Source organism: Lipophrys pholis, assembly GCF_963383615.2.
Source record: "Lipophrys pholis genome assembly, chromosome: 22".
NCBI lineage: Eukaryota > Metazoa > Chordata > Actinopteri > Blenniiformes > Blenniidae > Lipophrys > Lipophrys pholis.
This window is the reverse complement of record NC_137644.1, coordinates 6,117,088-6,143,003: the sequence shown is the minus strand read 5'-3', so window position 1 is coordinate 6,143,003 and position 25,916 is coordinate 6,117,088. Positions and strand designations below refer to the sequence as shown.

The 25,916-nt window shown below is 42.9% G+C and overlaps 2 protein-coding genes and 1 long non-coding RNA gene across 5 annotated transcripts in view; 1 reads left to right on the top strand and 2 right to left on the bottom strand.

Annotated features, from left to right (window-relative positions):
- LOC308127086 (uncharacterized protein) overlaps positions 1 to 835 on the bottom strand; it is a 35,629-nt gene extending 34,794 nt beyond the window's left edge. The window contains exon 1 of the mRNA XM_080491860.1: positions 237 to 835. Coding sequence (XP_080347986.1) covers positions 237 to 804 — 568 coding nt within the window. The 5' untranslated portion in view covers positions 805 to 835. The remainder of the gene's footprint in view (positions 1 to 236) is intronic.
- A 4,469-nt stretch (positions 836 to 5,304) lies between these two features.
- Positions 5,305 to 10,417, top strand: LOC308127085. The gene is made up of 4 exons (XR_013936483.1): positions 5,305 to 7,961; positions 8,302 to 8,490; positions 9,358 to 9,450; positions 10,076 to 10,417. It is a non-coding gene; the product is annotated as an uncharacterized lncRNA (long non-coding RNA).
- The window catches only part of ptpn12 (protein tyrosine phosphatase non-receptor type 12), a 46,413-nt gene continuing 28,980 nt past the window's right edge, over positions 8,484 to 25,916 (bottom strand). The window contains exons 12-18 of one of the 3 annotated variants that reach the window (XM_080491858.1): positions 24,907 to 24,992; positions 18,110 to 18,299; positions 15,729 to 16,683; positions 12,455 to 12,526; positions 10,784 to 10,837; positions 8,972 to 9,059; positions 8,484 to 8,765 (exon numbers count right to left, since the gene is read on the bottom strand). In XM_080491858.1, the coding sequence (XP_080347984.1) occupies positions 8,756 to 8,765; positions 8,972 to 9,059; positions 10,784 to 10,837; positions 12,455 to 12,526; positions 15,729 to 16,683; positions 18,110 to 18,299; positions 24,907 to 24,992 (1,455 nt within the window). In that variant the 3' untranslated portion in view covers positions 8,484 to 8,755. The remainder of the gene's footprint in view (positions 8,766 to 8,971; positions 9,060 to 10,783; positions 10,838 to 12,454; positions 12,527 to 15,728; positions 16,684 to 18,109; positions 18,300 to 24,906; positions 24,993 to 25,916) is intronic. The other 2 variants (XM_080491857.1, XM_080491859.1) reach the window with 2 other exon arrangements.

Sequence of the window (25,916 nt, the reverse complement as noted above, 5' to 3'; positions counted from 1 at the left end):
GGGATTTATATCACCGGAGTCTCACGGCAGCGTCGCCGCATGTAAACACGTCTAAAAGCGGGTAGATCTTCAGGATACCGCCGCTGTTGGAGGTTCGTGGCGGAGCGGGTCCAGGCGGATTGAAAGGCGGACCACATGCTTGGATCTCTGGAGGTCGAATCCACCGTAACCGCACAACTCATAAACAACTTTATTAATCCGATTAAACTCGTTTAAAGATGTAAATAATGACGTACCGTTAAGAGGCGACGTGACCTCCCCATTCTCCCGCTTCACCGCAGAAATGCTGTTGAACCTGCTGATGTCGGTGTTAACGTTATCCCCGGCTCCGGAGGTCAGCAGCAGTTTATGTTTCTTTTTCTCCTCTCCTCCTCCTTTCCCCTTCTCTCTCTCCCGCTGTTTATCTCTCGGTTTCTTGGCTTTGTGGAGGAAGAAATCGCTCTGTTTGAAGACTTTGTGGGCGCCTGTCGGCGGCTGGGCTCCAACGCAGGCGGCGGCAGGCGACGGGGGGTTGCTCGCCTTGCCCGGGCTGAAGCTCCACAGCCCGGCGCCATAACTCTGCTGCTTCCCGGGCTGCTGGAGCTTCTCTCCGCCGCCGCCTCCCACTCCTCCGTCCCTGCTGACTTTCTTGGCTTTCACGCTCCTCTCCTCGACTCGGACCTTCTTGGACGGAGGCGGGTTGAAATCCCGGGAGCGGCTGTCCGGGGCTGGCTTGGCGCTTTTGGCGGGGGTCTGAGCAGGGTGAGGACTTGTGGCAGCAGCAGTGGCTCCGGAGAGGTGAGCGGTGCCCTGCGAGGCAGCCATCTTGAGGCTTCTCTCTCTATTTACTCTCTTCACCAACGGCCACTGTGAGCAGGAAGGGGGCGTGGTCGTGCGCTGATTGACATCTACGGATCGAGGGGGCGGGTTTAGATTTGATTGACAGGTAGATAGAGAGGGGGCGGGGCTTAGAGTGCCTTATTAATATGTTTTATCTTTATTATTGTCTTCTCTTTATTCTCATTATCCCTTTATCATGTTTTATTATTATTTAAAATATTTATTTTTGACAACTTGAGGGTAATGGGGAAAAAAATTCACCAACTCAACAATTTGTAATAGATTTATAAACATAATTTTATTGATAAATCTCCCACTGAATTAACATTTCAACTCACAGACTTTTTTTTTTTTAAAGTCTTACAAAAAGTAAACCATATCACAAACAAAAAAAAGTAAACAAATGGTTGTCTGGAATTTTGTTTAGAGCTACATGATTATTTTCATACACTTTATACTATTTTTAATCTAAATTTTCATAGCTTTGATTATTTCTATGCCATTTTTACAATTTATACAATTTTGTACTAAATTTTCATATGTACATGCATATTCTTACACTATTTGTACTACAGTATTGATACTATTTACAGTATTTTAACCACATTTCTATAGTTAAATGCATATTTACTATACTATTTAGACTACATTTTCACAGCTACGTGAGTATTGTTATACTATTTGTTTTTTTTACAAAATTTCCATAATTCTATGATTTTCATATTATTTGTAGTAGGGTTAGGGTTGGTGCTGTGTGCTTTTTATATCTTTAACCGTTTCCGGAAAAGAAAACCCAAAAAACTGTGGATCAACCAGATCAGTGTCTGTTGCCATGGAGATGCTGGAATCAAAGGAGATCAACCTTATTCATCTTTAGTATTCACACTTGTATTTTCTTCTGGAAATGAATCCCTTCACATTTGTTTATTGACTATAAATCTATATGCTTACACATAAGCAATAACACTTGTCTAGACACTTTCTTACAAATATGAGTATTTTTAAGGTTTACATCACTCAGTGGTAGTTCATTTTTCCTTTTTAATTAAGGGATTCCATAAACGTCAATTCGCTCATCAGCTTATGTAACTTCATCAAATAACTTTCTTTAATTGAGCTCTGCAACTCCCACTTTTATTTAAGCCATGATCATTTTCATTAAGAGAATTTGAAGCGGCAGCATCAGAAATTTATGAAAATGCACCAATTAGCCCCAAATCCTGAGCGATTCTGCTCACAGTGATATGAAACATTTCTGCGTGCATGTGCTAAATGAGTTGTGATTAAACTGTAATCTGAAGAAACTGGTGAATAAATCTGTGTGGGTGGATTAATCAGTTCATTGAGAAAAACAAACACTGCTTTCTAGCAATGTCTGTGTGGGAAAATAAAATCTGATGTTTGATCAATCAGGATTGTCAGACTCCTGAACAGAGCTGCAAAAATATACTATGCCAACATGTAAATAATGCAAATTTCCTTTAATTTCAGTGCACAAAAGTCAGTGTTTTTCCACCACAAAGTCTGCTGATTATTTGACTGCAAGTATGATTGATGAATTGAAGCTTGATTTGTGCTTTTTACTGCTACATGACTTCACAGGGTCACAGTTGGTTTTCCTGAAAGAGTAAAGATCAGGTCTTTCTCGTCATTTTCAGTTTGCAAAGTCGTGATTGCTGCCAGTTTTTTCATTTTCAGTTTGCAAAGTCGTGATTGCTGCCAGTTTTTGGCCTCGGGGACATATATTTGACACCTTCCAGTGTAAATCATATGTCTCCTAGTAGATGTTGTGATGACTGGCCTCGTAGTGAGAATGTCTCTGGTGCTTAATAATGTAATAATGTTGGCCCTTTTCAGTGTAATAAGTTATTACATGATTAAAGTTATATGATATAACTTCATGCAGGAATGTAATTTTACCTAAATGGAGCTGCATTTTGGGGAATTTGCAGGTTTTGTGCAGTTTAATTATGCAAAATAGAATGTGTTTGTTCTGTGCAGAAACCCTGAATAAGATAAAGCAGTTAAATCGATGGCTCTTTGGTTTATTCTCTATTAAAAGTGTCTTGTTTCTGTACTTCATCAGGTTTAATCTGGATCTGAGTCTTGTCGATCCAACAGCTGTTGGCACAATAAAGTGTCTGTGGAGCGACTGAAGACACTGGAGTTGTAATAATCCACCATGCTGAGAGGTGCAGGACAGCAGACCTTCCACTTCCTTCCTCCCTGCTGTGGTTTCTTTTCTTGTTCACTCAGGAGGAGCAGACCAACAACAGAAGCAGTTCACTGTCCACCACAGCGACAGAGGTGCCGACGTCCACTGGAAGTGAGCTGCCGAAATGGAAATGCGCCCACTAAAGGCATAAAAAAATAAAATAAAAGCACCTCTCTTTCATCCAGTCGTCACAACTGGATGAGCTTATCACTCTCATTATGCAGCGTAGTGAATCCCGTTTACACTCTGATTTATCGAGATGAAAACATTTTCTCCAATCAGTCTGACGGAGTCCTCAGTTACAGCGTGTGACTGCCAGGCGTGAACACTAAACATGATTAGCAGCTGCACCCGGCGGATTGTGAAGTTACAACTGGGCCATAAACATCATGACAGGATTACTACGCGACACAAAGCCAGGAGTGGAGATCGGATGTCATCTCCTTCGCCAGACGTGACAAATGCACCTAAACTGGTTCGTTTGAAACCTTTGGAGCTGACACAGTTTGCACTTCCTTCAGATGACAGTGCAGCCTGCTGCTCAACACCAACTGGCTATATTTATAAGCCATTACATAACAGGTTAAAATGCTCCTTGGGAAAAGTGAGGCGACCCATTTAAGACTGCAACCTGGACCAACGTACAACAAATGACTCACCGAAACACAATCTATTTGTGTAACTGGGGAGAAAGCTGAGTGGGTGAAAGGAAGAAGGGAAGACATGAGGATTTATTCAGAGTTGTAATGTAGCGTGGCTTAATATTGCTCCCCCCCAAAAAAAGTAATTTCCCAGCAATATAACTAAGTTTGTAGAGGACCTGGGCCCCAGGTTGGCATCATAAGGTTTGGGGGGGCCTCATGAGGCTGTTTGGCAGTTTGACCGGCCCTCAAGGTGTCGCTGGGGAAACCCCGTTTCCACGACAACCTTTAAAGTGAAAACACATTTTGTGAAAACACTCGGTGAAAGTACCTTTGAAATGACTGTAGTGTTTTTGAGGCTATAGAAAGAAAATTAAATTAAATCAATCGGCTTCTCCACATTTCCTAAAGATTTTCAAAATGGGTGCGACTGAGGTGAAAAATAATACTTCCATCAGAATTTACAACTTATAATACTATTATAATTAAAGGATGGTACTGGGTTGGTTAGGATTATAGATTCCCATTTCATAATTTTTGACACATTTAGTTTAAGGTCTTGATATAAAAACAAACATTTTATATCAAGACCTTAAACTAAATGTTTGTTTTTATATCAAGACCTTAATATAAAAACAAACATGTTATAAAAAGTAAGTCAAAACATTTAAAATACCTGATTTCAATAATATCATTTTGAGAACTTCTCAGAAATAAACCTCATTGGGTCATTTTCCATCTGGAGCTGAAATTGGAATACGACACTTTTAGTACCGTCCTTCTTGAATATCGGATCCTTTTCTGACAGCTTTCACTCGCTCACTTTTCCACATGAACATCTTACTTCAACATTTCTTTGACTTTTTGCTCACTTTAGAGAGGAATTGATATTTTACATCAAAGTGTGAGAACAAAGAAACTAGTCCTTTGCACATCTGAGTATATTTCGCGCTGTAAAAAGTTAAAAAAAAAAAAAGTCTAAAATAGAGTTTAAAAATGTAATTAGATAAAGAAAAAGGAAGAGAAAGACAAAAGCTGATCAATAAGAGTCCACGATTTCAAAGGAATGACTGAAGTTATCGGCCTGAAAAACAAAGAGAAAAGTTCAAACCTGAGCTGTACTTTTCCCGATATCTTTCCAAAAATCACTTCTTATAAGTCATATCTAACAAGACGTCCCCAAGCCTCCTCGGCGCTGCAGCAACTGTTGCACGTAAATTGACCGTGTCATGTTTCTGTAATTAATCAGAAAATGAGCATTAGCCACATGGAAGCGCCGGCGAATAATTACAGTACAAGTGGCCCCCTGCTGAGCTAGTCTATGTGTGTAAAGGCAAATTTCACAAGCCTCCAGGTCTCAGTGTTAAGGCAGCCCGGCTGATGTGTGTTTTTACCACCTGCTGGGATTAATTGTCATTTTAGTGCACGTGGGCGTTGTGCAGATCGGTGAGGCGTGAGAGGACTTCCTGCTGCGAGACAGTAAAGCATGAACGCTGCGTTAAAGCTCACGCTGAAGTTCACGGCGTCGTCAGACGAGGACTCAAAAGCAGCTTTCACCGCTGCTCTTAGCTTCTACGAATAAAGAAAGACAATAGAGAGTGAGTCTTTACTTAATGTTCTTTTTTTACTGATTGATTTCTGCAACATACAAACATTTTGTGTGTGTTTTAAGTGTGAAGGGGCGGTGGCACAATGACAGTCCCACAGGAGGTGATGAGCAAGCAGCAGCGAATCACATCGCTCACGCTCATGCCACAAATGATTGGAGGACGGGGGAGGGGGGGGGGGGGGCTCTCTCTTAAAGGCACAGGTGGGCTCTTTACTGAGATCGAAGCGAGTGAGTGAGAGAGGGAAACAAATGGACGAGAAACGACGAAGCAGGACAGGAACATCTCCGGTTTGGTGGGTGTGTTTCGATGCTTTAAACCGCCGACTGGTTAGAGGTGATTTAGGCCCCGTTTACACAACGAGGCTTCAAGTGAAAACGTCTTTTGTTTCAGAAAAGTTTCGCGATTACACGGCAACGTTTTGAAAATGACGTCCACTTCCATGGAAATGCTAGAAATGCTGCAAACGACGTTGCTGGCATGAAGAGCCAGTGTTGGAGCTGCTCTTTGCTTTCATGAGGAACCTAAACACACACGCAGCAGAGAACAATCCGCTCTAAACTTTAACAGGAGAGTCCCAGGAGAACATGGACTGGGAGTCATGACACTCTGTAGGAACCACTTGTTGATCTACTGAGCATGTGCAGAACAACCAGTCAATACGGCCGTGGTGCACGAGGTTCCTGTATTTCCATAGAGACAGATTTGGAGCATTTTCAAAACTTTCCACCTTCGGGGCCATTTTCAAAAAGTTGCGTTTGCAGTGGCTCCGAGCCCCGTCGTCGGGTAAACCGACCTCCGAAGCGGAACGGAAGCCTTGCGTTTCCACTTGTTTTGTAAACGGGGCCTCAGAAAAGTGAAGTGTTGATAACGACGCCCTTTAAAGAAATGAAAAAGGCAGAAACGGGGGGGGGGGGGGATGAAAGAAGGAAGCAGCCGGGCGGAGGGAGATGAAGGAAACAGGCTCCTGGTTCAGAGCAGCAGATTCATCTCAGTTACACTTTCTTTTGTTTTTTTTTCTCATTTACAGAACAAAACAGAAGCAAAAGAAAACAAGTGTAAAGATGGAGAGGTGGAGACGGGATGTCGGGGGAGGGGGAGGGGGTTGTGACGCAACAAACAACCGCGTATACAAAAATAACTTTCAAAATACCATTTACAAAAAAAACCCAACCATTTCTATTATTATCATCATCATTAATATTATTATTACAATCTTATTCAGATCCCGGTGTAGTTTTGTGAAAAAAAAAAAGGGGGGGGGGGGCAGTTGGCAGTTTATGCTTTTCCTCTGCCAAACCAATAAAACCACACTGCTTTCTCAATTAAGCATAAAATAAAACAACCCTGAAATATTTGCCAGTAGCAAAAACAAAAGGGCAGCAGAATAATTTACAGATTCAGGAAAAGAAAAACAACATTGTGGAGGGGAGGAATCATCATCATCATCATCATGCAGACTTTCTTACATCTTCTGTTAAGAGGAACATTTAAGAGATAGCAAAACAAAAAACAAATGTGAAATATTATATACCTAAACTGCCCTGTACAGTTTCTTTATCTTTATAAAACAATGCATATACTGTAAAGTTATGGAGGCTGGAGGAGGAGGAGGAGGTGGAGGAGGAGGAGTGGACGATGAAGAGGAAGCGGTGGTCCTGGGAACAAAGCGGGTGGATGGAGGACGTTTCAAGTGTTTCAGGTGAGGTGTAACATTCATACTCCGAAACACCGAGGTTCACTGTGAGTAAAGAAGCCTTGGCGGTGGATCGTCGGAGGGGGGGGGGGGGGGGGGGGGGGGGGGGGGGCAGGAGGAACGGCGTGGAGGACGAGCGGACTAAGGCAGGCTCATGGTCCCAGCAGTGAGTCCGAGTCGCCGGCCTGAGCCCAGTTGAGTCACTTCACTTCTCATCAGAGCAGGTTTTTCCTCTTAACGGCTTCATTGGCATATTTGAGTTGGTTTCCTATTTCAATTTGACCTGTTCTCTGTCATTTCATTATTCTATCTTTGTCGAGTTGTCTTCCTAAATGTATTAGGCCCAGTTCATACGACAACGTTTCAGGTAAAAACGTTAAATTTTGGCATTTTCTTTTCAGAAAACTCGTCGTGTTTTCAAGCGTTTTCCAAAAGTTCCACCTTGGGAATCATTTTAAGAAGTTGCCTTTTCAGTGGCTCCGAGCACCGTTGCCATGTAAACGGCCGCCAGTTTTGTGTTTTAACTTGAGATCGTTGCCGTGGAAACGATTCTCTTCCTCTCGTGCCACTTTTCTTCGCCGTGGTCTTCCAGTATCTATTTATGTTGTGTTTTCTGTACGAGTCTTCCAATTTGAAATCTACCAACCTGGATGAAAAGTGCTGCATAGATAGTTTGAATGACCTTTTCCTGCTGAAGTTTTCATCATCAGTGACTTCCGATCAATATTCAATGTGAACATCAATATTAAAAGCAAATGTTCAGTATTTTCTTTCCTTCCAGATACCTCGAGGAGCAGATTCTGTCTTTGGACAGTCAACACAAAGTCACAGCGGCACATTTACTTTAAAAACCGAACCCTGATGAGAAAATGGAGCTGCCATGACCAAACTGTGTCAGCCCGCGACTCTGGCGAGAGAGAGAGCGAAAATAGAAAAATCCTGGACCTGGTATCACGTCGGCGAACGAGGGAGGTGACAGACAGGTGAATGTCGGTAACAGTCAGCTCGAGCTGTTTCTATACGGATCTTTTAAAATGTAGCACCAGCACACGGGGGGGGGGGGGGGGGGGGGGGGGGGGCAAGCGAGCACCCATGCAACCTGTACAAACAGACAAGGTTGCTCCATGGGTGGCAGATTATCGAAATTCGCTTTGAAGATTGTTGCTAAACCTCAGGAATCAGCCTGTTCTGATTAAAGATAATTCCTGACGGAGGACAAAGAGAAGTTACTTTCTTTTCATTTGGTATGAAACAAAGCGTTCATCCAGAACACTTTTCATTCAACTTGTTAGGAATTACTCCCGAAATCCCCTTTTTCTTTAGCCTAAGAAGGCGGAACACTTTGATCCGGGCCGACAACAAGGCGCTCTCGGAGTCTACGCAAAAGAGGGGAACAATCGGGAATGATCCTCGAGTGATTAACGGGGGAAGAACCGGGTCGGCGTCGGGAGAAGTCGGTCCCTCTAACAGCAGCGAGCTGAGGACAAAAAACACGAGCTTTGTTTCTGCACAGTGAGTCTGAGGAGGAAGAGTTCAGCCTTCAGCGTGTGTGTGTGTGTGTGTGTGCGTGCGTGTGTGTGCGTGCACAGAGTTACACAGAAGGAGTTTCTATGTAAGAGTGTGCGGTTCGTCGGTCCGGCGGCGGGGCTTCTGTCGGACCAGCCAGGTCGAGATGGGTGGGGTCCGTCTCCTCACGGGGGAGGACGGCAGACGGACTGCTCCTGATCACGTCCGCTCCACGGGGGGTTCTCGGGGGCCTTTGGGCTGAATGCAGCGGTTACCGAACCCTGAAAGGAGAAGAAGCCCAGTGACGTCTCTGAAACACATTTCAGTGCACGTGCAAAATGTTATTACGGCTCCTTCAGAGGGTTGGAAACTCCTCAATGCCCCCCCCCCATCCCATCCTCTGAATCACCTGATACCCGAGTGTCTGGAAAGCTGCTGATGAATAGAACCAGTTGTAATAATCATTCAGAAATGGAGGCTGACTTACCCACCCAGCTCTGCCTTGCCGTCTGCCGTCGTGCTGCCGGCAGATGCCGAGTCGGCCGGAGACGTTTTCTCAACACAATCTGACACATCTGTACAAAAAGTAAACACACATACAGTTCAGAGCAGCTCAAGATCCAAAATTCACTGTGAAATCTATTGATTTAGTCTCAAATGGGCCGGAACAGTAAATAATTACATTATAAAACATAAATAACTACACCTTTAAATTTCATCTTGTTTTAGTGCAACAAAAGGGTTAATATTAGGGCCTGACCCATTTAATCAGCCGATTATAGCCACGAGAGAATAATCTGCCAAATCGGCTATGTTCACACTTATTTTTCACTAACGTGTATTTTTTGTTATGTCCTTGCATTTCGTATCCAGTAGAGGGCGCTCCAACTCCTCTCATGTCCTGCTCCAGTCACCCCACAGCAGGGTAAAAAGCCAAGATGCCATCACAAGCGGTTCACCTCAGCGGTGAGTTAAACAGTTTGTGAATTAAGTGAAGTCAATCATTTTCCCATGACGTGCCTGGCTGCGTCATTTACACTCGACGGGTATGTTTGTTCGTTCTGCGTCTGGGCTTTTATCGCTGCTGCCACAATAACGGGACGTCGTCATTACGACTTGATATTTACGACGATAAGTCACCCAGAACTAAACAAATTTATTCGGCCGATAAATCTATTACGGAAATTTTTTATTCCCCAATATCGGAATCGGCAAGAACAAAATCCTCAGCAGTCTTGCCTGAGTTAATATAGTCTTAAGAAGTTCACATTTAATTAACTATCCCTTAAATTCTGGAACCAAAAGAAATTTAATTTCTCAGTTCACCATGTGCTTTACAACTCACATTGGATTTTTATTTCACTAATTACATCTTCGAAGGTGTAAAACATTTGTTCACGTGTAGCTGGAGCACAATAATATATTCGACTTGTTCATATTACAATCAATATAACTTGTCATATTCTAGAAATTATCTTTAATGTCGATGCATTTCTCAGTCTATGCAGTAATCCTGATCACTTGAACTGACTGAACTGCGCCCCTGGTGGTCAAATACAAACATTGCAGTTAATGTTATTATTTCTCACAGATGGAGAATTAGATCTCGGGATTGGATTCTGGAGGTCCGGTTCTGGCCTGCGGGCCGTACGTTTGACACCCCTGCTGTGGCGTGAACAAGACAGATGCTGAAGCTCCTAAACTGTATTCCTGCCCGGTTGTGACCCATAGTCTGGGAAACACTGCTATATAGCATCATAATGTATTTAAACTGCACTGGGGCCTTGAAATAGTTAAAATCTGATATGGTTTGTGCAGAAAATACCAATTTGTTTCATCTTGACGTGCGATTAGCCAGAAACAGATTTGTACATCTGGCCGACGTGTCACATGCTGTAATGAGAACACTTGTGGAAATAAATGTATAAACAGGAGTCGGACTCATTTGTAGAGAAAGTTGCACGGATCTTGACATTTAAAGCCTGACATTCAGGAGGAATTTCAATGAAAGCGCAGTCTTTTTATTCTATCTACAAACTCTCAGTGAGCTACACTCGCAGCGAGAAAGAATGAAAAGAATTAAAGCCAAACCTTTTGATGAAGCAGTCAAACCCACACTGAAACTACTGAAGCAGTAAATTGGCAGTAACCATCATCAAACAGTCTCTGATAAACTCATACTTAGAAAGAGAGAGAGCGAGAGAGAGAGAGGTGTGGAGCTGTCGGGCTGGCGTGTAAAACGCTGTGGGAACACACACACACACACACACACAGGTGAGGTCAGAGGCGTCCGCCGTACCTTTATGCAAGCCGCCCCACTCGGCTGAAGCAGACGTTCTCACCTCCGAAGGGTCTGACGGGAAAACGAGAAAACGAGTGAAAATCACACAGAGGGGAGATTTAAAAAAGGACATAAACAAGACAAACGCACACATTCACACTTCCATTCAGACTCACACCGTCATCTTATCTTTTTCAGGGAAATCTTCCACTGGGGTCCTTAAATGCGTCACTTCAGACGTTTCGCTCCTTCCAATAAGGATTATTTCCCTCAACAAGAGGAGCAGCACAAAAGCTTCACAACAAGACTTTCCTCTCCTTTTAAATCCCCTCTTGGCTTCAATTATTTCCACATCACACCCAGAAGCAATAGAATATGAGCGACTGCACCCCTTTCAAACGATCACCAATATAAATGCACTGCTGGTCTGAGGCCGACAATACTGACCCCTAGCGATGGAAAACAGACACACACACCCCCCAAAAAAGAAAACAGGTTTTATATTACAAGTAATTATATTACTATTTTCCACACAAAGTACGGTAAAAAATTATAAACGAAGACGACAAAATTAGAAAAAACAAAAGAGTTGAATGAATACAGATTGTTTTGTTTTAATATAAGACTATAGACCAGGGAAGAGCAACTCTGATCACAAATGTCCTTTTTGTCTAACAAATTATTCAAAAAATGGAAGCAAATAAATCATCAAAATAATAAAAACTGATTTCAAATATTCATTCAATACCTGCTGTTCATTTACCTTCCAATTGTCTTTTATACAGTACCTGCTGTATGTATCCAGATATACAGGCTGATCTAAAAAAACTAAAGTATCTGGCCTCTGGGAAATGATCATGATGTACTGTGGTGTTTACAAACACCGTACTGCTATATTTGAATGACTTATGAGCCTTATTTAAGAAAACAAAAAAAAAGAGATTGAAGTATTTCAGTTCGTGTGTAATATCGAAGTTTTGAATTGAAATTCTTACATATACAGGCGCATCTCGACAAATACATGTATTGAAAACATAGAAAGTTAAAATGAAGAAGAATGAAACAGAAAAAGGCTTTAAATGTTTCACTTTATGCATATTATATGTAAAATATATAGAAGTGTCACAGTTTGAGATCAATTAATAGAATGCATTTTGTAGATTTGCCTTTATTTGTATAATTACATGTTAAGTTATTGTCAGCATGATTTATTTACAAAGCAATAAAATAAGGTAAAGTTCAAATAAATAAAATGAAAAACTTGCCCATTTTAATGCAACGTTCATAGATGTACATGCACGCTTTATGACGAAGGTGACAGACTGCAGCGCTACCTGTATGCATATTTTATTCAGAATTTCTGAGGCCCCGTTTACACAACAAGTGAAATTGAAAAACGTATTTTGCTTTTCTGAAATGAAAACGCAAAAAAAAATTAAATTAAATGTTTACACTTGAAATATTGCCGTGTAAACGGGGCCTGAACCAGACCATGTTACTCCTGAAGCAGCTCAGAAGCACCGATCATTAAAATCAGAGAACCACCACCGGCTGCTTCTAATCTCAAACCGCAAAAAAAGCCAAGAGCTCGGGCCTCCGCCTCTCGTCCTCCAACCAAAACAGACGATCCTCAGACTCACGGTCAGTGATCCTCCTCACCACCGCCGAGCTCTACCAATGCAAACGCACCTGTGGCCAGTATGAAGGACTCGGGGGTTCTCTCGGGGAGGGGGGGAGGGGAGTCATCGCTGTCCCAGCAGTCTGGGTTAAAAGGTCAGAGGTCAAATGAGAAGCAAGGTTAACGACTGGCCGGGAAGAATGAAGACTGAAGAGAAAAAAAAAAAAAAAAAAAAAAAGCTCTGGTGAACGTGTGCCGTCGTTTTCACAACGATTTTCTATTCAAGGTGTAAAAACTAATATTACTTGCAGTGATCGATCAATAAATCAATCCTCAATCAATAAATGTGATCAGTTAAACCTATTTTTCATGACCAAACTGCAGAAATCCGGAAGAAAAAGATTTTATTTTGGAGAAATTCAGTGTTATATGTTATTATGGTGATTACATTTTTAGAGGATTTTATTTTTAATTCTAATTCATGTCATAACATTACATCATTGGAAGAATATTATTACGATAATGGATCAAATATCTTATTACACTGAAAAAGGCCAAAAATTAAATAAATAATTGGCTTTACTACATTAAAAAATCTAAAATGATCACAGTATTAATTCTTACAAGATGTATACATGTATACCCGATTCAAGTAGTGCCTGTAGTTTAACGTTTGTATTGTCATATTAGAAGCACTCATATATTGAAATTATTATATTGTTAGATGTCATGAAACCTAAATGCTGATAATAAAAAAGGACATTGAGATATCACGTTTAACTGTTTTTCAAGGTTTAACTGTCGTCAGTCTGATTGAAGATTTATTTTTGCAGCTTGATAAAAGCACATTTGTATTCCAGATCATCTAAACATCGACTCTTTGATGGTAACGTCCATCGACGTTAAAGTAGGAAATCACCCACGGATCCTTACCATGAAGACTAGAGTCTGCTGAACCAGCAGAAAGGGAGAGGGATGAGGAAAGACATTTTGATTTCCAGGTTGGTGTGATTTGAAGGTTTTAAATCTTCCATGACTTTATAGTCCAGAGAGAAGATGAGAGGTTTTTTTTGTCATGTAACTCTTCCTCTGGTTTCCATTGAAACTTCAGCCTGACTTCGTAACAGGATCTCATAATAATAATAATTGATGAACAATAAGTGTTTATAACTGAACAGCATTTGCCGTCGTATAATTAACGGCCTCATTTTATTGGGTTTAATTGTCTTAACTACCACCTTGTAATTTGTTGCGACTCTGTATTTGATAAGTCCCGAGCCTCATTTGTTTGTCCGAGCCTCATAAAGCATGTTTGAACTGCTCCGACCTCAGCGACACGTTCAATTAAACAAGCTGTAAGCGATTCGATGCCAATGCGCCCAGCGAGGGGGGAGAGGGGAAAAAAACAACAAAAAAAAAAACAACAAAACAAAAAGCAAGCAGCCGCCGGCTTCCTCGTGACCGACCACACAAAGCAGCACAACAAGTCAACAAGCAGTCATTAGATTCTTCGTCAGACAGCAGCCACGAGCTTTATTTTTTAATTTTAAATTCAAACTGAAGCGCTGCCACAGCCCCAAACCAGGCGGTGAGCCGGAAAGCCAAGCAGACCAAAACAGTCGACCACAGGGTCGAGACACAAGGATCACTGCATTTGGATTCAAATATTGGAAAGACTGGAGAGCATGAAGAGGGCCTTTCAGATCTCTTACGTCCGGCTAAACTACACATAAAACGTTTCAATATTTGTGTTAGAATTCATCTCAAAGTCATGTTCCATACAATTTATGGGCAAATTTGTAAGGAGCATGACTTTGTGGGATGAGCAGCAGAGTTCAGAACCTTGCTGAGACGTTCTGCCGCTGCCAGATTGACGAGCAACACGTTAATTCAGTTTCCAACACGACTCGTTTCACTCAGACTTCTGAAGCAGGAGTGTCAAACCGTTCTTAGTTCAGGGCCCAGTGTCATCTCGAGACTTGGTAAAGTAGTGACATAATAACCTTTAAATTTAAACTATAACGTTTTTCTTTGTTGTGATGAAAATGTCTACATTTTCAAAATAAATCCAAACAATTACGACTGAAACGGACAACAATCTCAACATAAAGCCAATTTTAATGAAATTAGAGTGAAAAATTAAAACAAGTTAATTGTTTATACGTTTGTTGTATGGAGTTCCTACGCTCATGTAGGAATGTAATATTTCTATGTTAGAAGTGTCCGTTGTTTGCGAACGTACCCAGCGGGACAGGGGTGTCCACCGACGAGGGGACGTATTATTTGTGGGTATTTGGATGCGAAATACCTCATTGGAAAAGCACAGATCCTTGTGTTTGACACCCCTGAGTTAAAATATGATAGTCAACCTATTTAACATTTAGTATACAGTTGTAATACTTTGAACATTTTTTCATTTCGGTTAAATATTTTGCCCAAATGCTACCATTCATGCATTCTCACAGTTTAATCCAATATCTAAAAATGCAGTTTATATTAATATCAACAAGCTCTGAACCTATTCAACGTATTAAATAAAAAAAAAATCCCTCCAGCTCAAATCACTCCGTATCTGCGCTGATCAAAGTCGAACACCCGATTTCAGAATCTGGAGATTTTGAAATCAAGAGAAGAAAGCAGAGGCGATCTGCACGACCCAGAGGATTGAAACCGCACGCCGCTCGAAGGCACAAACAGTGTGACGCCGCTCCATTCAACCCAAACGTGCACAGAAGTGGCAGAAGTGCGTTTGTCAGAATCATGCAGTGTTGATCCCTCGCCGTCATCCAACATGCACACGCACACACACACACACACACACACACACACACACACACACACACACACACACACACACACACACACACACACACACACACACACACACACACACACACACACACACACACACACACACACACACACACACACACACACACACACACACACACACACACACACACACACACACACACACAAGCTGAAAGAGGAAGGGAGTTGATTTTGCAGCATTCCTCAAACCAACCAATTAGTCAGTCATGCTTTACACAAGACTCACTGAAAACTCTCTCGCTCTGTGTTTGTTGCCTTTTCCTCCGATTCCTTTCTTTCTTTGGTGTCTGCTGTTTGTTTTCTCTACAGGATGTGTTAACGGGCTTGTCAGCATGTGGTCTGTCTGCGACCTCTGTGCTCCTGACTGACCCAGCAAACAACTCTGACATGTGGTTTCGCTTCGCTGCTGAGAGTGTGAATATCAAAGACGTGTCGCGGAGTAAAAACAGCTGAACTTTAAGTGTGTGGTTGTTTCTGGGGTCTTCGTAATTGGTTGTGGCAGGACACACGTACTTGCTGTGGTTGGTGATGGCGTGGTCTGGCCTGCGATCGACATGGGCAGCACCTTCCTGACGGGCTGCTGGTCGCCGTGGACAGTGGAGGCGGTTACCATGGCCGTTGCCGTGGAAACATTTGTATGGTAACCCTCCATCCCTCCCGTCATCTCGTTGTTCCCTTCCTCGTCCGAGTTGTCGGAGTGCAGGGGGTTGGTGAAACTGAGCGCAGTCCTAACGGGGGTGGAGGAGGACGAGGATGAAGACGAGGACAGGTGGGAGGAGGAGGAGGAGGATGGAGCCACATGGTCGGAGGAGGAGGAGGACGAGGACGTTTTGGGGAAGAGTTTGTCCGGGCTGTTGCAGGGTTGCGCCCACGCCGCCGTTCCGGCTTTCAGGTCCGCTCTGTCCACCCCCGACACGTCCCCCTTGTCTCCGCTCTTCACGGGCAGGTGGTTGGGTCTGGTGAGGACGCCTCCGTCGGCGTGGCTCTCCCCACATCCGCCCGCTCCTCCCTCTGTGCCCGAGTCCTCCGACAGCGAGGAGCTGGACGTCAGCTGGGACGGACCGGAGCGAGCCTTGAAGGCGTGGCCTCTCTGCAGCATGGAGCTGCTGTTATTGGCGCTGGTGCCGAGTCCGCCCGCTACCCCCAACGAGGACGAAGTGTCAAAGCTACGGGGTCCCTCCTGCAGCGGCACCTTTTTAATCTCAATGCTGAGCTTCCTCTCGATCCGAGGAGCGCCTGAACATTCAACAGCAGGGGAGAGGGGCGAGGAGGGCGTCTGAGTCTGACTTTGGCCCGATTCCGATTTTGCCGACGTCGAGGACAGTTTGTTGTTGTAGTTGTCATTGAGGTCTAGATTTGAGACCTGAGTTTGCTGCTTTCGGTTGATTAGGTCCTGATCTTTCTGCTCTGAGGGACTGCTCTGTTTGTTCGGACTGGGTCGTGACTCCTGCTGGTTCACATCCTTATTCTGGAATGGAGATTTAAAAGAAGAGAGAGAGAGAGAAGAAGAAGTAAGGATACAAAAAAAAAACAAAAAAAAAACAACAATCATCTTTTGAGTAATGATGATCGGGGGGGGGGGGCAGATAGTAGATCAGCTGTTTAGGGTGAACTGGACCAGTAATTTTGTGCCCTAGTAACCTTTCAATCTAAACTTTGTTTTTTTTTTGTTGTGGCACAAAGTATATCTGATGAGAATGTTGATTTTTTTTTCTTCTTAAAACTAAACAATTAGTAGAGAAAATGACCACAATCTCACACAAAGTCAATTTTATTGCTGCATAATACAGTGAAATTAGCTGTTGCATTATGGGGTTTTTTACAAACTCCCCCTGACAACATGGCTTTGAGGTTGATCGTAGTCTCCCAGCTTTCATGGCAGAGCCACCGATTCCTCAGCTCGGGTCTCAGTGTTGAATCGTCTTCGCTATTTCTTAAGGAATTTGTTTTGAAAAGTGTCTTCAAATTTTTGACAATTGGGTCTTATGTTTGACACTCCTGGTTCAGAGAGAAGACATACAGACACGTCTCGGCCGCCACATTTTGTGCATTAACAGTGTGTTACGGTATAAAAGTCTCGAATATCTGACTGAAAACGTGAGCTCATTCAAATCCTTTTTAGGTTTCGTTTTTAATGACATCCGCCTGCATTTTATTACTTCTTTAATGTTTTCTTTGAATGTGATTCCAACGTCTTCTAGGTCACACGGAATTGTTCTATAAAAAATAAACTTACCTTCTTGCACAATTAGTGAAATCATCACTGTCTCACTTCTTTAAGATTTGCTGTTGTTGTAGTTGTGAAAAGTTTGTTAATCAGGATAAATACTTAGAGATGTAATATCTCAATCTTAAGGGGGTTCCGAGATAATACAATCAAAGAAGCGACCAAATAAGTCCAAGTCATTGTCATCAATATGACGGCAGATATGGAGGGAAAACACAAAAACATTACGACTTCTGTGAGAATATTCAGAGCTAAAGGTAGGAGAGTTCCATCAGATGGTAAGAAGACAGAAGCTGCTTAAATATACCGATACCATAAAGATTCATTTGCCAGTTATATATAAAGCTGATTAAAAGTTAAAGAAATCCCTGACGCAGAAACTGTGAAGAACATGTTTCAAAAATAATTACTTATCAGATCAGCCACTGATCAAAATAATCATTTGCTGCAGCTCTGGATGAATTATAGTTCTAATTGCTTTCTTCTGTTGCCTGCTGGGAAAACAAATCATCAAAGTGCAAATATAAATTGTTAACGTGCTCAGAAATGTTCTCGTAGATCACCTAAAAGTGATTTGAAATGCTTTTTGTATAAAGTAAGAGAAACATCTCTCATCATTCAGCTGATTGTAGGTTGTAGAAGCCGTCTGTTGCGTTGGCGGGCTCACCTGGGTCATGTTGTTCTGTGCAGTCGCCAACACGTGGATGACAGGTTTCGGATGGTAGCGGTCGTTGTCCTGCCGTACGTTGGTGACGGTGGGGAAGGCCGACGGGGGAGACGGGGTCAGGATTGGGGGAACTGGGTGAGGCTCTGGGGGCTGAAGGATCTCCTCTTTCACGTCACCTTCAACCTGGGAGCTGAAGAGAAGAAGAAGAAGAAGAAGAGAGGTGATCACTCAAAGAACAGCAAAGAAAGTTTCTCTGAATGTGAGAGAAAAGAGCATTTGATGTTCATAATCAGATTTAGAATGCAGCAGAGCTGCTGGGAGTGTCCCCCTAATCATAGCTGCGACGGATTCATGATACAAAGTTAAAAGGAAAACCGATCTGCAGCAACCAAATTAAATCATTTTTCAAACGCTGGGGCTTAGTTAAAGTTCATAAGAATAAGGGAGCAATAATTTCATCATTGTGATTATACATCTTTCAAAAAATGTAGACGTCCGTGTTTAAATTATTCTCCCTTTCAAGATAAATTATAAATCCAAGATGATGCAATAAGATAGTTTCATCATTTATTTCATATGACAAATACTCAAATGAGGTTTTTAGTTTCTCTTTCACCACTAGATGGCAGACTTTTAACAGCTGAAGTTTTTCTGCTATCAGACAGCTCAAATGCCGATTTCAGTTTATGTTAATCTGATAATGAGAAGCAAACTAACAACAGACTATTCAATATTTCTACAGTTGCAGTGCAGTCTTAGGAACATTATCACGTGAGGACTACACATGGTCTGAATTATTTTCTATGTGGAAACAAACAGGTGCCTCATGAAGACACCTAAATGTCTTTATGAGAGGAGACACATGTTGTCAGATCTGAATCAACCATTTGTCAATGATAATTGATGGCATAATTACCAACAACGGTCTATTTCAGTGATGTAGAAACACAACTATAGATGCAGTGTAGGTGTGAGAAAGGTGTACAGGATGCTGAGGTTATGACAACACAGCCACATCGAGGCGGAAAGTCTTAAAGATCTCGCTCGTTCCACTCGACAAAAACATACATTTACATGGATGTATATATACAACGTGGGGCTTCGAAAGGATGTGGCGACGTGCCAATTTCAGAGCACATGACTGGAGCGAGCGGTAATGCAGGACTGACTGCACATGGTGTGTGTGTGTGTGTGTGTGTGTGTGTGTGTGTGTGTGTGTGTGTGTGTGTGTGTGTGTGTGTGTGTGTGTGTGTGTGTGTGTGTGTGTGTGTGTGTGTGTGTGTGTGTGTGTGTGTCAGATGCAGAGTAAGTAGCAGGCCAAAAGTGCGGGGGATTTCCTTTTCTGTCACACAACACACACACGTCTTCCTCATAAAAGCTGCCAGCTGACGCTTTTTCCTGAAAGAAGACGAGATCTGGTGTGTGTACATTCATTACTTATTTAATTTCGTTGACTTTACAGCAATTAACAGAGAATAAGTAAAAAAAAAATTTGGATTAAATCTGGGGTTAATACTGCCGCGAGACACTGAATTCATCAAGTGGGCCAGGGGCTGGACGACTCGCCAGTTTTCTGGAAAAGGCAATGAAAAGAATCTGCCACCAACCTGTTCAGCCACCTCTGCCTATATCCCCACTAAGCGTCTCGCCACAGAACAGAGAACCAACATGTATGAACGTGGACCGTCGGCGAGACCATCACATCTTATCCGAGTCGTTAAAGTGAGAGAAATACTCCACGGTGCGTCCATCCGGCTGAAACTTCTACACCATCACACGCCATTAAACAGGTTGTGGCCGAGAACAACTTATGAACAGAACGCAATCAGCCACAACGGCCCGGTTTCCACGACGTTTCAAGGTAAAATGTGTCATTTTTGCATTTTCGTTTCAGAAAAGTTTCACACAACTAACGTTCCGAAAACACTGTCCATTTACACGTAAACGACAGAAACGCTGAAAACGATGTAGTTTCCATGTCGGGCCACAAGTGAATGCCGTTTGTTGTTTTTGTAAAGAAGCCACACACACATGCAGCAGAGAACAATACCCTATAAACATTAACAATGGGAGAACACGGACATTCTAGTGGACAGACGACCAGGTTGGATTGTCATTACGGTGACTGTCAACTATAAAAATACCAAGTCCAGGAGAATCTAGACTGGGAGTCATGACATGACGGAGTTCTTATTGTCCGTCTACTCAGCATGTGCAGAACACATATTTAGGCCATGGTGCACATACACATTAGCAGCTTTTCCGCCGTCTACGAAGAGACGGAGCCCGGGCGTTTTAAAAGAGTTGCTCTTTCAGTGGCTCTGACCACTGTTACGCTGTAAACAGACCTCCAAGTCACAACAAAAGTTTTGTACGTTTATTTTCACTTGGAAACGTTGTTGTGTAAATGGGTCCTCAGCCCGTACTGATAGCTCGCCTCCATAGCTGCAGAGTCAGTGAGATGGACGGCAGCTGGCTAGAGTGCAGGGGAGGCAATTTGACCTGATAAGAAAAGGTCAAATAAAAAGGCAAAAAACACCATCAATAAACTCAAAGACGAGTTTAATAGATTGTATAATTCAATCTGATTCTATTTGTATTTGGCTCTCTATTAACATTTCTACAATGAATTTATTGTGATATTCTTTGCACATCTCGTGAAAAATCGAAAACTTGTATTAAGTATAACAATAAGCTAGCAAGCAACAACAACTTATAATAAGTTGAGCAGTTTAACCGATTTCCAAACTCGCACCAGAACTTCTGTGAATCCTTACATAATAATTCTCAGAGGGGAGGTCAGAGGTGATGATTTGCTGGAGAAAGAGTACAGCAACAACTTCCAGCAGTGCTTTGCAAACAACCACAACTTCCAGAAGTCTCTTACTGGCAATTTCGAGCCTGGAGCCGACACATTACTTAAACAAGAGCGCCATAATCCCCTCTGCTTCTTTTGATGAAATCACTAATTACCCCAGAGGATTTGTTCCAGTATGATCTCTATGTTGCCTGAGTGGGCAAAAGATATATTTAACCAAAATACAGATGATGTTTTCCGTGGGGATTCGCGTCGTTCAGACACCACAGAGAATATTAACGCCCTATAGGATGAGAGAAGATGAAACTTTGATGACTCCCAGGGGGGAGCTGAGCGGTTACGGGAGCAAACACTAATAAGTCACAGCAAAACAAACAAGCAGCATCAATGAGAATAAAGAAAGAAAAGAGGCCGGAGGGGCAAAAGCACTGATAACAGCAGCAACGTGTACAATGACATAAATCGCTGCATTGCAACTCCGTCGAGTAGTAAAAGTAATACAAGTAGTTCTGTTCTTTAAAATGAAACATCGAAACAATAGGGTTTTTTTTTCTGTGCAGTAGAAACAACACACAACCATTGAATTAAGCATTTCTGCCATCCTGCAATTTCCTTCCACCGTGCGGTCTCATAACACTGTCACTTCATCAGAACTACCAAATGTTGAATAATACATTCAGATTCGTCACTTAACTGCACAAAACGTATTGTTTCATTTTTTATCTTTTTTATTTTAACCAGAACTTAGTCATCTGTACAGTTCCTGAACACACAATCATAAAGCGCCCATGTGCACATGTAACCTTTCCTCCCACACGCCGAACAAAGCTCACTAAAACTCAAAATTTATGTAATAACATCACCCACACTCATGAATAAATGCACAAACACTGACAACAAGTGCACTCTCCCCTGCACATATGTACTCCTGAAGGGAAGATGCTGCATTTATAATCAGCGCCAGTGGAGGTGGGACACGCTGGCAGGTTTCAGGACAGAATCACAGCCCAGCTCAAGACTCAAACCGAGTCAGATCACAATTTCGGCCTGAGAAGCTCAATGACGAAGCAATTTCTAACTGCTCACAAATGATAAGGATTAATAATTTGACGGTACGAAGCTCCCACGAGCACGTGCTGCCTCAGCGGTCCAGGTTCCCCAGACAGATGTGTAATCGTCAGTTTAGGAACCCACAAGGCCGCAAACAAAAATTCATCATTGAATTGAGGATATTACTGTAAAAGTATGCATCAGTTACTTGAGGATAAAAATGTGACACCGCTTGAGCCAAGGCATGGACAGTCTGCATGTCGGTTCGGAGACTATAGCGGGACACTCGCACTGCACTTTGTGGTTAACTTAAGATTGGGCCCGAAAACTTGTCGTCTCTTCTTTCCTAAACTTCTTCAACACATTTTAATTGTGTCCTCCACAGTTGGTTTTCCACAATGTGTGACCTTCGTAAACAAGATGCCACATTTCACCGAGACCGAGGTTTGATGCCGCCCGACGTGTGGCTGAGCATGTGTAAAAGTCGTGACTCAGTGTCTCCCCTTTGCTTTCTCTCTCACACCAAACCAAAACTTCCCCTGCACACTCTCAAACCGCTGAAGTGACCCAGTGGGAGTGTGGCCGGCAAAATGTGGTTTGTGCAGGTAAAAATAGCTCGCGCTTGCTCTCAGGCACAAACTGAGCCTCGACGTTATTTCTAAAGAGGCAGAGCGAGGGCACGGAGAGGCAGAGGCAAATACTGAGACTTAAGACTAAGACAAGAGGCAGAGCAGAGGGAGAGAAACCCGTCTATTTCTGACCGTCTGCCGGTCTGTCCCACTTCTAGGAAATCTTCCTATTTTGGCAGCATCACTGGGTTCAAATGTGCATGTTTTCCTGAGAACAGGAAAGAAAGCGCTCAGTAAACTGCTCGCTGGTATCTAACATCCTAAAATTAGGAAGCCCTGAAAAATTTTTGTTTTCCTTTCAAAACCAGCCGGCAGAGAAGACACAACAGGAAAACCAAGAGTTTGGCAATTCTGGTGTGTTAAGATTGAATTTCTTCTCGATCTCACTGGTTTGACTCACTTCGGCAGGGTGTTCGGTGGGAATGTCTGTCCTGTGGTCACTCAAGTTTCTCTCCTGGGTTTAGGCTTGCAATTAGATTTTGTAGAGTGCTAATTGTCCAGCTGTAGCGCCCCGCTTCAGCTCAACAGACACCTTGGCTTGACCCTGTAAGATACCCTGGTACACCCGGGAATGGGTGTTCCTCTGTCATGGCCCATAACAAAGGAAATGGTCTTTAGTCGAATTTAGTTTGTGATGACGTCTAAAATTTAACCAATCCGAGGAGAGGATGAAGTCTCTCTTGTTCTTGTCTATCAAAGGGAAAACAACCACTCGCACATATTCAGAAAAGAACTTTTCAACACCTACACAGTTTGAATTATATACATGGTGATTCATGTCAATGACGTATGTGTTGCTAAAGATCAGGACATATTTAAAGACATTTTTATACAGAAATATATCTTAAGAACTTCTCTTTGCCTTTGTAATTGCAAACACATGGAAAATCAGTGAATCACACATGAGCGCACAAGACGCCGTCGAACGGGGCTTTTTTAGACAGCACTTCCAACAACAGGTAATTAAGCAAGACGGCGTCTCCTGGCAACAAAACGTCCCCTATGACATTAAAGCGTCTGCGCCGAGGCATCCATCACGCTTGTTAAAAACTTGCAAGATCTACGCATTGCTGCATGAACAGGGGAGAGGGTCTCGCCTTCATCGGATAAATCGTCAGAAGAGGGAGATGGGGAGTGAAGATTAACTAGCTGAGAGAAAGTGGAGCATAACCCCTGCTGGGCACGTACTGTATAGCGAAATTAAAAATGAGCATAGGAAGAAAGGGCGCACGGAGGAGCCCAAAGATGGGATGAAAAGAAAAGAGAAGAGATAAGACTTGTAGAAGGAGGGGGAGAGGAGGTTTATGTGTAAATATCTGCGTGACAGATAAAGGCTGCGCTTGTGTCTGGAAGAATATGCCTGCATGTGCACAGAAGGCTGTATTTCTTTCCTTTAAAGAAGTCGAAGATGAAATATGCAACAGCTCCTCTTCAACTAGCCTTGGGTTGTGGTGCGTTCAACGCCACGTAGTGTTGCAGAGTATTGCAAAGTGTTGCAAAATGATCTATAAATACAGATCCTCCGCAGGCAAACAGAAGTTAACTTTGGCTGCATCTGTGGGCTGACGGGGATCCGAGGTGTCGGAGAACTCTGGAGAGCTACGCCTGCTGCTTCTGTTTGGTCAGTTTAATATGTTTGCATCGCACGCTCCACACAAACTGTTGTGTTGTGATTTTATCATCATCATCCTCCTCCTACGGACCGCAACTCCCGCTGTGTGCAGCGACGGTCCACCTCACACCTACTGCCGAACCCGGTGCGAGCCTGTTAATTCATCTGCGTGGAGGACGACTTGGTCCACTACAGTTTGTGGCGGGAATATTAGCAGATTATCTGAAAAACCGAGCAGTGGTTTCCAACCTTCTCCTGGACAAAGTTCCATTTTTTACTATTGTAAACTTAAGACACTACATACCGATTCTTTAATAGATTTTGTAACAATGAGTCTGAACTCTCTGGGTTTACACTCTTGTCTTGGGGTGTTTGGTGGACTGGAGTCACTTCAGCTTGCAGTTTCAACTCACTCACACATAAGGGAGAAGATGCAAACTCCACACAGAAAGGCCTGGCCGGTATTTAAACCCATGACAATCCCGCTGTGAGGCGAGAGTGCTGATCACCGTTCCACTGTGCGACATAGTAATATATTTGAGATTTTTAAATAAATAATACCCTTGTAATGGTAGTTTTGTGGCATAAATGCAGATTGCCTGTTTTTAAGGCAAAAAACCCCAACTTATAGCACTTAAAATCAAGAGGGCTTGGCGACCCCCCATAGGGGGCATAGAGCCTTTCTTACCTGCGTATACGGGGAGGTTTCGGAGGTGGTGCGTCCCATCGGTCATCATCTGACTGGTGGCTGGTTTTGTCTGGACTGCTTTCATCCTGGAAACACGTGACAACACAACAAATTAACAAAACATGGGAGTTTTATGGACAGCATCTCTTTCATCAAATATGCATCACATTTGGTATGCTCTATGCAGGAGGTGTCACATTGCAAGGACCCTATAGTAAATATGGACGAGCAGACTTTATGGTGGCGTAACCACATCAGCTACTTTCGCAAGGACTGAAACTCTTGGCTGTGTTGAACTGACGTTTGACAAGACTGACGAGGCTGGTTTCAGAACATGCTGTGTTTAAATAGTTTCTGCTGAAATGTAAAGCACCTCTCGCCATAACCGAGTTAAGTTGAGACAAAACTGCTTCACGAAAAGATCAAAACTGGGAGTGAGTCCCCCTCTCGACTCCTCTTCTTCCCCCGTGACTCATTAATTTGACAATCTCTCCACTCTGATAATGGGAAGATGACAGGACGGCTCTGCTCGTCACAAACCCATGACAGAGAGGGAAATTGGGCCACTTCAGCTCATGTGTGTTGGGATGAGGGCTCTAAATAAATAAAAAAAAACAACCTTCAGCACATTCAGGTTAAAAAAAGATTTATGTTAAAAATCTGACTGCAGTCCTTTTGACTCGACGAGCATGTTCATGAATTATGCGAGAGTCACTTTTATATGAATGCTTCTCGCAAACAATGACAACACGAGCGGGCTGAGATCTGAGCGTGGGATGCGTATATGTGTAGGCTTATTGTTCACACTGCCATTGAAAGCACCTACGTGGGTGTTTCAGCCACCAACAATGCTGACTGGACATGAGTCAGTACAGCAGAGCACCGGTAATGATTCGCTGCATGTGTGAGGGTACTTTTCCTCCCGCACTTGCAACTTTGTAAGATAAGGTTACAATCAGTAGCAACAAAGACAAACGAGGCAACGTCTTCAGTGTGGCCGCGCTTTCCGT